Raw genomic sequence first — 15,093 nt, 5'->3', positions numbered from 1 at the left:
ATTTAAAATGAAGTCATTACATATTTATCATTAAAATGCTATTTCTGTAGCTCCCCTACTCTTCCTCTCTTAATAACATTCAGCACAAACACTCCCATCTCTTCCATTTTCATCAAGTAGAAAACATGTTATTAACCAGTAATCCAGTACTCCTTCCTCTTCTAGGTTTACACAGAATAGGAGTTGAATTCCAGTCCCATGAAAGCAGTGGGACAAAAATCTATCTCTTTAGACTTTCGTAGAGCCAAACCAAAGAGAAGGGAGAGAGTTTGGCTTTATTGCCAAATGATTAGGGAGCTCAGCAGTGAAGGAGTCTTGGATTTTGGTCCCATGTCAGAAGTACCTGCCTTTTCACCCACTGTCTGATTTAACGTGAAATTTAATAGTCCTGAGATGTGAGAGGTATCAACATTCATAGATGCCTACTGAGCAGACACTAGCCTGAAGTCGTGAATCAAGGATCTAAGCCATGGAAGGTATGTCAGGGTTCAGACTTGTCTGTGATTTTTCTTGTTTGAGTGCTTTAAAACATAACCTTGCTCAGTCCACAGGCTTACGTATTTCCTTTTTGAGACTGTCTTCCTTGTACAAAATGAGTTCAGGCAGGATTTTTGTTTTCACTGTGGAAGCAGTTACTAGGACAGTAGTCATGGCAGTTCATATTTGGCAAAAATCTGTGCTTAGACTGTAAATTTCAAATTTTAATAATTTTTTTTTTTGTGTGTGTGTGTAGCATGATAAGTCATTTTCTGACACTAAGACTCTGTGTCTTAATGTTTAGATGGCATGAGAGAGTGTTATAGTTTCATTGAGTCACTTTGATTCATTTGAAATACATTGAAAAATTGGTTTTATTTTTAGAAGCATTTGGCAATGTTTTCTTTATGTGTATTTGGGATGTTTAAATTTAATCTTCCTTATTTCAAGCTTTTTCACAGTGACGCCTAAAATATTAAATCATATAGAGTAGAAACATAGAGTTGTGTGTATTTAGCCTGAATAAAAGAAGGCTAGGAGAAGAATCTTAATTGCTGTCCTGAGCTATTTGATATAAGGGTAAGAAGGTGATAGAGCCAGAATCTTCTTGGAACCACACAGTGAAGGGACATGAGTTAAAACATCGAGATTCTGATCAGATATTAGGAGAGTAACTTTGACTGTGAAGGTGGACAAGCACTGGAATAGAGTGGTTGTAGATTGACTGTTCTTGAATATGTTCAGAACAGGATTGGATGTGACCCCAAGCAGTTTGGTTTACCTTTGATATTGGATCTCTTAAATTGGCCCTGTTTGGAGCAGGTGACCTTAGAGGTCTTCCAATCATATTTATTCCACAAGTCTCCTTCTGATATTCAGGCATTCTGGGGAGCATAGCAGTGACTGAAGTGAATGGAGTCTGGAGATCCTTGACATCTCTGGAAATCTGAGGTGAAATCTTGAATAAAGCCTTCTGAAAATACCAAAGAAAAAGGCACCAAATTTGTTTGTTGGGAAGGTTCATCGATGGAAAATAGTTTGTAAGCCAGTGGCACACTCAAACTGTTACTTGTTTTTATCAGGCAGTGGGGACATTGAGTACACAGATCAGGAGAGAAATGTAAAAATACACTAAAAACGTTAAAAGAAAAGGTCCTAAATTTGAAGTGCTGTGCTCTTTGCTTAGGTTTTATCTGAGTGATAGGAGGGAAAGTAAAGCTTTTAAAAATGTGAAGTGTATCAGGATCTAGCTCTTCAGTTTTAGTTATATAACAGAGAACAAATTCCCTGATGTCCTTCTGATTTTTATTATCTATTACTTTTCTCTCAGAGGTTTCAATGACTACAATTTCAGAGATTCTTGGCAGAAGAGTTCAGCTGAAAGGACTTATTGGAAAACGAGCTGTGAAATGTCCCTATTGTGATTTTTATTTTATGAAGAATGGCTCAGACCTTCAGCGTCACATTTGGGCTCATGAAGGTAAAACTCTGGTTTTAAGTTTTCGTCCATTTCAGTCTCATATTCTTCACAAGCTTCACTGGCATAAAAAGAAACTGAAATCCTGTTGTTTTGATGTGTACATACAATTTCTGAGTGTATTTTAATTACATCATCAGAGTGTGACAGCTAGCTGATGGGGACATAAACAGTGATGAAAAACCCATAAGGCAATGCTGATCATATATAGATGTATATGACTTAAGGAAGAAAATAGTAAGATGGTAGCACAAAGTTTTAAAATCCCTGGGACTTAGTCTTGTTTACCCAATCTAAGATTCTAACAGGTGGAAGACTGTTCATGTGCTCTTCAGCTAATAATCTATGCAACAGATTGCGTGTGGCCATTGAGCACTATTTTGGATTCTTCATCCATTCTTTTTCATAAAGCAGATAATGGGATTTGGTGCGCTTGAACTGGTATTTTGGTTCCAAAGTGTTTTTGTCCATGCAGATAGTTTTGATGTTTATACTAGAACTGTGTATTTGTTTGAAAGCCTTATCTGTGAGCTTACCTGCCTGAGTACCACAGTAGTGGTCTCCAATAGCTTTCACTCCATTAAAGAGCTGAGGTAATGCAAATTGTAAGCTCAGAATAATTGCTTGTGGATTCCGTAGATAGAGTTTATGCTGCCAAGAAAGCTTGCTACCCATCTCATCGTAACTAGCAGGAGAGAGAGGTGAAGAAACATTTATTCCAAAATCAAAGCATGCAATCAAGTCTGCTTAAAAGTAGGCTATAATTCCTCCTGCTTGTAAATCTAGTTTTAAGATCATGAATATCAACCTAAAACTGCCAGAGCCTCACGAAACTGTTGAACTACTCCACTAGTTCTGATATATCCAACTTTTCTTTGAAGGATTTACTTTGTCCTTATACACCTTTGCTAGATGAGATACTGTCTGTCTCTCTCTTGTTACGTGGTTTGGATGGTTTGAAAGAAGTGAAATTCTAAGTGCTTGCATCTTAGACTGGATAAAAGATACCACTATGTGAGCCACTAGCAAACTTGATGATAAATAACAATAAAACACAGCTTTGAACATTCAACCTGTGCTTATATATTAAGTACCTAATGAACCCATCCTAAAAGAAGAAGGACATTCTTTATTGCAGTAAATAGAGAATTAGACTTATCAGAAGACTTCTGGAGAGACATTTCATTGTCAGGTAGTCATGACTAGTCGTGACTAGTCGGTTAGGCAGACTAGATTCTACTTTTAAGTGAAGGATGAACATGTCAAGACCAAAATATTCATATTTGAGTCTAAACTCAGTACTGCCATTCAGTAGAGAAGTATTTCATTCTAAAAGGACCAGCCTAACACCCCAGTCTCTTAGTAAGTTAAATGATGCTCTCAAGAGCTCAGTATTATTTGCTTAGATTTAAATTTAATACAGATTAAATTTCTTCTATCATAGAATGGGTTGGGTTGGAAGGGACCTTACAAAACATTTAATTCCAACCCCCCTGCCATAGGCAGGGACACCTCCCACCAGACCAGGTTGCCCAAAGCCCCATCCAGCCTGGCCTTGAACGCCTCCAGGGATGGGGCATCCACAGCTTCTCTGGGCAGCCTGTGCTAGTGCCTCACCACCCTCAGAGTGAAGAATTTCTTCCTGGTGTCTAATCTAAACCTACCCTCATTTAGTTTAAAGCAATTCTTGTCCTATCGCTGCACTCCCTGACAAAGAGTCCCTCCCCAGCTTTCCTGTAGCCCCCTTTAGGTAGTGTCAGGCCACTGTAAGCTCTACCTGGAGCCTTCTCGTCTCCAGGCTGAACAACCGCAACTCCCTCAGCCTGTCTTCATAGGAGAGGTGCTCTTGATCATCTTCATGACCCTCCTCTGGACTTGTTCTAATATGTCCATGTCCTTCTTGTGCTGGGGGCCCCAGAGCAGAATGCAGGGCTCCGGGTGGGTCTCACAGGAGCGAAGTCGATGGGGACGATCCCCTCCCTTGCCCTGCTGGCCACACTGCTTTTGCTGCAGCCCGGGGTACGGTTGGCTTTCCGGGCTGCAAGAGCACATTGCTGGCTCATGTCACCATCCCTGGAGGTCTTCAAGAAATTTGCAGATTTAGAACTAAGCAGCATGGTATAGAAGTGGACTGTAGTAGTAGGTTAAAGGTTGGACTAGATGATCTTAGAGGTCTTTTTCCAACATGAATGATTCCATGATTCTGTTTTGAGCTTCTCATCAACCAACAGCCCCACGTTCTTCTCCCCAGGGTGGCTCTCAATCCATTCTCTGCCCAGCCTGTATTTGTGCTTGGGATTGCCCTGGCCCAGATGCAGGACCTCACGCTTGGCCTTGTTGACCCTTACGAGGTTTGCACAGGCACACTACTTAAGCCTGACAGGGTCCTTCAGGATGGCACCCCTTGTCAACATCCAAAGTGTAAAATGTCAAGATTCAAATTTTAAGCTGTTGACCTCATTGCTTATGTTGCTCATGCAGTCTGAAATGTCTCTATTTCTTTTTCAGGGCAATGTCTACCCTCTCATCAAAATGTATAGCTTGTTTCATAGCACGCTTTTTCTCTTTAGGTGTCAAACCCTTCAAATGTTCTCTCTGCGAGTACGCCACTCGCAGCAAGAGTAACTTGAAAGCACACATGAATCGTCACAGCACTGAGAAAACGCACCTTTGTGATATGTGTGGGAAAAAGTTCAAATCAAAAGGCACTTTGAAGAGCCACAAACTCCTTCATACCGCTGATGGTAAGTGCATATTTAATAAACCCAAGTTTGTTTTAGGGCAATAAATACTGTCTGTACTATAGGACCTTATAAGCTTTCTTCATTTGAACACTGAACGCTACTTTAAAAGTTTGTTTATTCCCAGGAGATACTTCTGTTCATGTCATAATTCAAAAAGTTTTCAAAATTAATTTCTGTGAAAGCTGACTGTCTCTGAAATTTTCTGAAAATTTTGTGATGGCTTTGCATCCTTCTGGATCCTTTCAGAGAACTGTTGATCTCAATATTTGAAAATACATTTGAAAATACAAATAATTCCATGGCTAGTTTTACTGTCTTCTGGGAGAATATTGGTAGGAGTTGCCAACTCCAGTAGCCCAAAAGAGGAAAGGCTACTGCAGCTCTGTGTTCCCAGGTCTAATGAGTGGCAAGTTTGGGCATATATTTCTAAGAGACACATGCACAGCATATGCATTTGCTCAGTGACTTTAATATTTTTGTTATAATAACAGAAAAAAATGACATGCAAATCCCAAAGGAAGCATTGTCCTTTATTTCAGAATTTGGGCCACAACAGTACTGCATTCCGCTGTGATTTTCAAACTGAACTAAATGATTTAGCAGGGGAAGTTGTGCTGACCTTCATTATGACTTTGTACCTTAATCTTTGTTACTCATGCAACCTTTTAAAACCTAATTCCACTCTTTATTGACCGTGTCATTTAAATTCTTTTTCATAAAATATTTGCCTGTTCACTAGCACTGTCCTTTCACATAAGCACACATGTTCCCTGTTACATCTTTAGAATTTATTTGAAGTTTTTGCTCCAATAATACTTATTTATTTTTATGTATACTTACATCAATGTATATATTACTAGTGGAAGAGACATTTCTGTTGACATTACAGTGGTACATATGTTAGGAAGCATATATAGTATTACAAAGTCAGTAAATCCTTTCTTATTCAGAAAGCACTTTCCAATATTTTCAAGTAACTTGGTCCGTGGCATGCAGATGTCGCACATATTGTATAAATCACATATGCAGGAATCAGCGGGTTCAGTTATTGAATCTTTCGCTGGTTCCTGGCAGGAGGAGAGAGCAAGCTGTATTTGAATAAAAACGGGAAGCTGGAGCACAATCAGACAAAGATCTCTTCCTATGGTGCCATAAAAAAAAAAAATCCCCACATGGAGTTTCATCTCAAAACCTTTCTGTTTCGTTTTCTCCATCTCTCATGTCCAGATAGTGAAATTTGGCAATGAACATTGAATTTGTTTTACCTGTTAGTTCTGTTCCTTCAACAAGTATATAGGTGTGTAAGTAAGTACTGCAGTTCAGCTGAGGCTGCTTTGGAAATTTGGCACTGTGGAATTTTGGAAATTTTAGCTCTGTAGTAGTGCAGGAGTTAGTCTTGTCGGGATTAGCTTGAAAGGTATGAAGCTGTTTTGCAACATTGGTGCGCAGGGAGCTATATTCTATCATTTACTGCCAAGTCAGGCTGAATCCTTGACTCTCGAGCTTTTATAATCTGGCTTCAGCCCATCATCGGCTGTAATGGCTGAGGTGAGTGCATGTTCCTTGTTGCTGCACCTCCCTCTTTGACTGGTACAAATGCAGTGTTTCAGGAATCCCTCTTACCTTTGGAAAACGCGTTTTGCACTTGCTCCAAGTGAGGACAGATTTCACTATGGAACTTTAGAGTCATTTTCTACACTAAGCCCACCCCAGTGAACTCTGTGTATTTCAAACACTTGTTAAAAATAAGGTAACCTTTGTCACCAGGAATGTACTGTATGATTTGTCAAGTGAATTTCAGCCGCTTGAATGCTGACAGTTTCTCTTTGCCCAGCGTCTCCTTGCACAGTGACAGCAGTTCAAAACTTCTTGTTAGCACGCATCTAGTGTTCTTCAGTTATTTCACAAATAAATGAATTTGAAAGATGTTTCTGCTGTTTACGAGTCTTGTCTTCCTGACTTACGAGTCTAGGCAATTTTTGTTCAAATATCAGCCCTGCAAAGTCAATTTAACCGGTGGAATATAAAGTAGTTTTCTGTCTATTTTATTTCACTCAAGGGTGACATGATAGAAAACAATTCAACAGTCCAGGCTTATTACTGGTTGTGATTAAAAATAAACCAGAAAAAGTGGTTTTCATTATTTTAATTAGATATCAGAAATTGTATCAAGGTTTTTCTTAGGTATGTTTATGGAAGCTTTCACGCTCAGTGTAAAACACTGAATTTTTTGAGTGAGATTCAGAATTTAAAGAAACCTGAGCTCTGCAAGGCAATACTTCCTCAGTCTTCCTTTTGCTTCTTTTGCTTTTTGGCTAGCTTTAACACACACTTGTTCTGCTTTGATCAAATAGAGTTTGCCATCCATGGACATTTAAGAAAAGAATGCAGTCTGTTTGTATTTCGTACAGCTTCCAATTTGGCTGGACATAGCAGGACTGATACAATCTTAAAACACAGAGAAAGAGAGTATGAAAGCAAGAGAGTATGAAAGCGGTAAAAGGAGAGAGATTTCACTTTAAAACAAAAGGGAAAGATTTGGGTGGGAATGTAAGGGGAACCTACAGCATGGTTTTAAGTTTGCGAGTTTCACTCTTTGCAGAGTCACAAGCAGCAACAGATGGTTCTTGAAAATGTCAGAATTCTTTCCTGTTAGAGTAATGATTTCAAAGCCAAAAGTCATCTCTTATGATCACACAGTCTAATATCTTGCAGAATACAGGCCATAATTTAATCTAATAATTTTGCATCTCATTTCAGCTGGATTGTAATACATTTTATTAGGAATAGTTTAGCAGACTTGATTGAAAGACTTCATGTGACAGGACATCCATCTGATTTTGAGGAAATTACCTTTGATGTTAATCATGCGCCCTATTAAAAATGTTGACTTTATTTTAGAATCAGTCTTCTGACCATCAGCTTTCAGGAGTTGAAATTCCAATTCTTGTTCTTCCTTTTTGTTGCTGCTGTTTTAGGTTGGAGGGCACTACCTGCAGTACTGAGGCCTGACTTAGCAGGTCTTAAACAAATTTAAAATATACTGTGAATGCAACATGTAATAGTAGTCTTCTCTTCTTCTCTATAGAATGTAAAGAAGCACCTTTCTTTGGGTAACCCTTCTGAACTGAGTTAATATTTTTTTCAAGAAGCAACCTTCAAACTACATTGACTATTTGTGTTGTGTTGTGTGGAAGACCTGCTTACAGCTCAGACTTCCCATCTGCAAAGTACTTGAGAAACAGCATCTCAAATCTTTCTGTGACTTTGTAGCTTTGTATCTTTGGGAGCAGCATGTGCAAATGTGAACCACTTGTCTTTAGACTTCCTGTCCACTGCTTTTTAATTGATTTATTCAGTAGAGAAGAACTTCGATCATTATTTTAAATCCATACATTTTAAGGAAATATGCACCCTTGTAAAATAAAGAAATATGAATCAGCACTTCAAGGACAGGTGACAGAATCTGACTGTTCTCCCTTCTGTTTGGTAGCTGCAAGACACCACATAGGAGATATGAGCTAATCCCAGTATGTGCTCTCTCTTGCCTTGTAGGACTGTATGTAAGACTGAGGGTTACTGCAGAGATTTAGATGAGAAAGGACAAAAAGTCATAATGAACAAGGCAAGCAGGCATCATTCAATCTGCTGCTGATGGAGCAACTTGTGCCCATTGTTTTTAAAACTGTGTAAGCAAAAGTGAAAGGTGGGAACACAAGGCTTCTGTATTATTTGCTGTGTTAATCCTATTTCATTCTATGACACGTTTTATTTCTCCTTAAGCCTCTGTAGAAATCGCTTCTAAAGTCATTTGAATCACTATTGGAAGAGTAGAGCTAAATATAAAAGGAAATCTTGTGGTAAAAATATTACATCATGTCATACCCTACCAGAAATACACCAAGAAAACATGCAGAGAAAACTGAGAAAATTTAAGTGTATTTGAATTGTAACAACTCAGTGTCGGAGACAGAAGTAGGGTAAACACATGACCACACATTGGTGTTTTAAAGATTTACAAATCTGCTTTAAGAGTAGCAAAATAAAGGTGCCTGCAGTTGTAAATCCTCCATTTCCTTCTTCCATTTAGGCTCTACTGTAGTGATTCTTTCTTTTTTTTCGCCCAAGAGACTGTTACAGGAGCATCTGGACTAATTAATGCCTATAATTTAAAGATGACACTTAAGCCTTTTTTCTTCCTTACTGCTCTGAGCCCAAAATATAACCAAAATTTTGGAGAACAGCTGCCAGACTTATAGTGTTCATTGTTACCATTTTGGAAATCTTTTGGAAATCATCTTTACGAGGAAATATTACCAGGAGTTTTTGGAAATTAAATAGAAATAAATTGATTCTGTTTTTTTCTACTCCCATTTCAGGAAAGCAGTTTAAATGTACAGTGTGTGACTATACAGCTGCCCAAAAGCCACAGCTCCTACGTCATATGGAACAACATGTCTCTTTCAAGGTAACCAAACATATTAATCATGGTTATTGATAACATTTGGAACTATATGGAAATTCAGGCAACAGTTTTAAATATAACACATTTTCCTTCCTTCTCACCATTACTAATGTAATTACCATGTAATTTATTAATTAAATACATATGCATTTAATATTTTAGGAATTTTGCCTTTTTGTTCAGGCTTCTGAGATAGATTTGTTTTGTTCATAGACAATTTATATTTAGAATCTTACCAAACTTATGTAAGTTTTGCAATATAAAACAAGCATCACTATTTTTTTTTCTGACTGTCATTCCTTGAGATATCTAACCTCATATGTACCTAAAAAATGTCCTAGGGAAGTAGGAAAGTAAATCCCATCCATCACTGTTCATTGCACACCTTAATCTCTGAAAATTTGCCAATCTCATGTGCTGTAGATGAGTTCATATACTTGAAGAAAATTGAACAGAATTAATTTTAAAACACCTCATTTATCTGAAATGTGTCTTGGAAAGAGTTTTGAAGATTGTTAATGTTTCTGTGAAGTGTTTAGATGAGAGATATGTTTTCTATTAATAAACTGTAGTATGGTTTTACTCCCAAATTTCATATTGGTTCTCAGCATGATAGGTCTTGATGTAATGAATTGTGAAATGTTATATTCAGAAAATAGAAATGATACTAGTTTCTTTTCCAGAAAAATTCAGTATTTTGTAGATAGGAAAATGTTCATTTTATGTTGGCAATGAACATATTTCTTATAGAAAATGTCATATTATTTTGATAGGCAACATTTTTCATTATCTGACAAATTAGTTTGCTTCTGTAGAGAGTACCCTTCAACCGTTCCTCCATAAGGCAGAAAGGAAGACAGTCTTTTGAATCATGGCTTGAATTTTGGAAGACAAGACAAATAAGAAAATGAAGCAAGTCATTCAGAGAGATAACAAACTTTGAACAAATAATTTTTCGTTCTTAAGTACGTGGTTTTACTGTATAATTATATCCTTTATTTAAAATATTTTCTCATAGATGGACATACACATTAGCCTTTTTTAATGGCTGATGAGAAGAAAGTACTCGTAATGCAGCTCTTGAAACGCTGATGATTCTGACCTCTGGATAGGTTTTAGAGCTGTTGACCCAGCACCTCTTTGCAGCATTAAAATGCGGCTATTCAATACATTATTAAGAGAACTGCAAAATGCTGAAAAAGAATTCAAAAACTGCGTCTCTCAGTAACATTTTGCCTCCTTCTGGGATAGTTGCTTGCATGCATATCAAACTCAAAAAGGTATATCAGTAGTCACGTGACCTAATAATAATTTAATCCAGCCTATTTCCAAGCTCTGTGTCACTAGAGTCACAAGGCCCTGCTGATTCACAGGTTCTCTATATCCAGATTCTCTATATTCTGTAGAGAATCTGGATATCAGGACACTTTCAAAAGTGAATTCCAGAGCTGCAGAGACAAAAGTTAGTATGTTAATTGTCTGAGCATTGTTTCTTCTAATTGGACAGCGACTTACTGCTGATAGCTGGAGTTCAGAATGCCAAGTAGCACATGAACTCACGTTTCTGGTTACTTCGAGATGTACTGGAAGAAAAAGAATGTGTATTAGAAAAGCAATTATCAGCATTTGATTGGTTCAATTTAAATTTAGGTATCTGAGGAATTGAAATGGATTGGGTTTTGGATTTTCTTTATATGTACGTTTAAAGATGAGATCTTGGTGACTATTGTTCTGCTGCTTTTCTAGTCTACAGATCGTCATGTTGTACAGAACTTTTTGGTTTCATTTCAGTTAAACCAATGCAGGTCACGAGAGATTTTCCTTTACACGGGAAAGGAAATGCTCAAACATTATTCTGGTGAAAAACCAGTCAGTACTTACATAGAATCTGAAGAAAAAATGACATCTTGATGTAGATAGAAAAATGTTCAGATGCAGGATGACATAGAAAGTAGTAGAGTAGATGTGGATAACCAGAGAGAAAACAAATTAAAGGTTAAGGATGTATTTGGGTTATGGTACATGAAAATGAAAGGCAACGGAGACTAAGTGAGTTAAAAGATATTCAGAAGCAGCTAAATACTACAAAGGAGGAATAGATCAAAATAAAAAATGCTGCATTAATATAAAAAAATTTAAAGATTTTGTAATATTACCTTTTCTTTTTTGTTGCTCATACGTACCATTTACTAATGCTTGCCACATTATTAAAAGTGCTGCTGTTACACGACTTCAGTGTATTTTTTTGGTCAGTTAAAAAAAAAAAAAAAAGCAATTTGTTTGGTGTGTCTCTCAGCATTTAGTGTACCTTTAGTCGAGTGTTTTTTTAAAACCTCTTTTGAAAAGAGCATTTCTAATCAACATACGCTTCATCATTTAGTGTATTCTCACAAATATTAAAATTGCAGACAGTGTTTCAGAGAACATCCATTCAGATGTATCATTCATTAATTTCTCTAAATTGCTTCTTTTTTTTTTTTTTTTTTTTTTTTTTTTTTTTTACTGTTCTCAAATTCTGGCACTCATTCTTTTAGACAGATTTATTGCAATATCAATATTGGGCAGCTTTGTAAGATACATTCAGATAATTTTTATTGTCAAGAATATTGTCATTTGACATTTTAGCAATTTTTTCTATCAAGCTCCATCAGTTTGCACTGTAGATAGCCGTAGTGCTGTGAAGTTGCTGCTGTTGCTCCAGTATCATACAGCTCAAAGGAATCAACAGGACATTCAGAAAACAGCCCTTTTCCATTAGGGCTTGGAGACACTTATGAAAGTTGCAGAAAGTGGTGAAACTGGAATAGTCATGGACAACAATAGAAGCCTGGGAAAGATTTCTCTGCCACAGATGAGATTTCCCCATGTTTATTTGTTTCTTGTCATATTTCTTACTCTGCACTTACATGAACTGTGTGAAGTAATCGTAATTAGTTGCCTTCCAGATAGGATAAAAGACTGCATGTTGTTCAGACCTTTCATTACCATTAGACATGTTTGAAATAACTGAATTGAATTTAAAAGGCTGATTATTCTGAATACTTCTAAAGAACTAATTAGAATCATTAGCCAACACAAATAGATATATATCCATGGTACAACTTGCCCCAAAGCAAGTTTTTCTGTGCTTATTTCATCATCTTCAAGACCAGTGAGACCACATCCACTGCTAGAATTAATACAATTCAGTATATTCATCATGTTTATTGTGTGCATTATGTGTACTAAAGGGTTCTGTTTGCACAAAGATATAGGGATTGTGCCTTCAACTCTACAAAACCAGATTAAAGAAAAAAATGCTGCCCATCCCTACTGTGCCAGGAATTTGCAGGCCTACTGTCCATTAGCAGATAACACGCGGTACATGCAAGTGAGTTACAGCTGGTACAAGAGCAAACCAGTGCGTCTGGATGATTCTGAAAAAATGAATAGCTGAGTGTTACAGTACACTCTAAATTTTAAGGTTAAGGGAATCTGAACACCAGTTTTCTTCTGTATTCCTTCTGCTTGGAGCCTGAAGGAAGTTCACGAGCAATAACCTCAGCAGAACATTCTGGCCAGTAGGCCCACACAGCAGACACTTCCCAGCTTTAAATTCAGCTTCATAATAAGCATTCCTGTACCAGCTGTTTCCTGATGACTACATTTGGGCGGGTCTGGTTGCTGTGCATGAAGCATTTTGCATCCCATTGGGAGGACCATTACTTTCCCTGAAGGACTTCAGTCAATGTCCTTGTTCTGTTTCAGGCCTGAAATGGTTCTGCCCAGCCTCCTGTAACAGTTACCTATTTCACTCAGTAGCTCCTCAAAGGCTAGCTTTAGGCACAAGAGCTTGTTTTCCTAAATGTTTTCTTTAGCAATGTCTGTTGTTGTCAGTAGGAGGGAGACATGTTCTTAAAAATTAATTAATTTAGATCCCCAAACTTAATTCATACCACTAAGTCAGTACTGCTTGTCAGTGCTAGGTTAGAGGTTGGACCAGCATCTGATCTTAGAGGGCTTTTCCAACCTGAGTGATTCTGTGCTTCTCTGGTAGTATGAATATGAGTGCCAATGAAAGGGAAGTAGTTGCAAGCATGTTGAAGAGAGCAGGAAAGGAAAGGGAAGCGATCAACTTTGTCATCTGTGGGTGTCTGTTTGGGTGCACAGTCACATTGTACCTTCATTTATTTTAGTTCTCTCACTCCCTCTTTTCGAACAAGTTACTTTGCTCATGGCAGCTGAGTCATTTACTTGTAGTCAAAAGTCTCTGCATGGTCAGATCATCAATTATGAAAATATGCAGTTTATTGAATTATGAAAAGTAAGTACTAATCTTATAATCCTGACAATATGTGGTGCTCTGCATATAATGACAAGTACTAAATTCTAGGTAAGATTTATTTACAACTTCCATTTACGTTTAATTTTGGAAGGTCTCCTTGGAAAATGCCCAATCTGGAACTCAGCAGGGTTTCTTTGGATCTAAACATCGTGGCTTAGACCTTGTTCCCCAAGAAGTCAAGAAATGCTTTCTAATGTTTTCCTTTTTGCTCCTAGCCTTTCCGTTGTGCACACTGCCACTATTCCTGCAACATATCTGGGTCCTTGAAGAGGCATTACAACAGAAAGCATCCTAATGAGGAGTATGTAAACGTAGGTTCTGGGGAGCCTGCAGCAGAAGCCCTTCTCCAACAAGGTATATCTCCCCTATATAGGACTTGTTATTGTTTTTTGCTGAAGCAAACTTGATTTAAATACAAGCTTTTGCAGGATATGTGTTCCTCTTTATTGGGTGTTACGCTATAAATCATTATTACTTTCTAGTAATTCTGAAACTCATTCTTTGCAGTGTCTGAGTGCAGGTAAAGAAAGCGTGCTGGTTGTCCGCTTCCCTTAAGTAGTTTTGCTGCTTTTCACTGGGCAGATGAACCAAAGCAAATGATTGACTCTGCAGTCAGATACTTTTTTGAGTGTAAAATATACTTAGCAGTTCATGAAGCACAAAACTTCTTCAGTTCTCATGCCTGGTGGTGAAGATGGAAAGCCAAATAAAATATAAAATTGTGTTGAAAATATTTTAGTGCTTGGTAGAGTTGATTTTATTACTTTGCTTCTTTGGAAGATGTTTTTCTTTTTTCTTTTCAATAAAAAAAAAAAAAAAGAAATTTTCAGGAATTCTGAAATCAGAATTAACTTATAGTACATCTTTGTCTGTTAATTTCTGAGCAGAAATGTGTTGTAGAATTTCGCAATTATTTTCACAGATGGAGAAGGTCTTTGGAGAACCTGCAGTTGTTTCAAAGATGTAGTATCTACTTGGTCAGTATGCAAAGTCACTGTTCTGTAGTAGGGTTGGCAAAAGCAGAATTCTGCAGTTTCCAGAACTTTGTTTAACTTACCAAATTTCTGAGCAGTGAAAGGAATTATTTGTCCATAGATTGAATTCTATAAATATGACCCTTAATTTTGTATTAACAATGTTTTTGAACAAATAAAATTAATCATATATTAAGTTTTCTTTTCCCTTTTGGGAGCCAGATAACTGCACTTCTGAAAATACAGTTTTTTCATTTCAGTGGAAAATAATTAAAGTTGAGAATGAAGGAGTTTTCTGATAATGAAGACATTGGAATGAGATTAAAGGGAACAGCCTTTAATTTTTTTCTGTGGTAGACATTGTCATCTTTGACTTTGCATCCTTCTTTCTCTTCCTTTCCCTACAGAGTATTCATATTTCTTGTACTACCACTAGTTCAGTGCTTGCTTTCCAGATACTAACCTGCTGCGTAGGGTATAAGGACATTAAAGGGGCTTCAAGCCCATGTAGTAGCTACCAGGCCTGTACTTCTTACCTTAGCTCTGTCATGAAGAAAGCCATGCTAGTGGCTGCACGTTTCCTCCATCCAACCACCCTTGCCAGCTCCATTTCCTAATATGTGACCCATTGT

General features: G+C 37.4%; 1 protein-coding gene across 2 annotated transcripts in view; it reads left to right on the top strand.

Annotated features, from left to right (window-relative positions):
- ZFAT (zinc finger and AT-hook domain containing) overlaps nucleotides 1-15,093 on the top strand; it is an 87,246-nt gene that overhangs the window by 51,123 nt on the left and 21,030 nt on the right. For both annotated transcript variants that reach the window (XM_082753171.1, XM_082753172.1), the window contains exons 9-12: nucleotides 1,808-1,957; nucleotides 4,525-4,698; nucleotides 9,078-9,166; nucleotides 13,703-13,841. In XM_082753171.1, coding sequence (XP_082609297.1) covers nucleotides 1,808-1,957; nucleotides 4,525-4,698; nucleotides 9,078-9,166; nucleotides 13,703-13,841 — 552 coding nt within the window. The remainder of the gene's footprint in view (nucleotides 1-1,807; nucleotides 1,958-4,524; nucleotides 4,699-9,077; nucleotides 9,167-13,702; nucleotides 13,842-15,093) is intronic.

Source organism: Aythya marila, assembly GCF_965140915.1.
Source record: "Aythya marila genome assembly, chromosome: 2".
In the NCBI taxonomy this organism is placed as follows: Eukaryota; Metazoa; Chordata; class Aves; order Anseriformes; family Anatidae; genus Aythya; species Aythya marila.
Note: the sequence above shows the minus strand (reverse complement) of the source record. Positions and strands in the feature narration are given on the sequence as shown.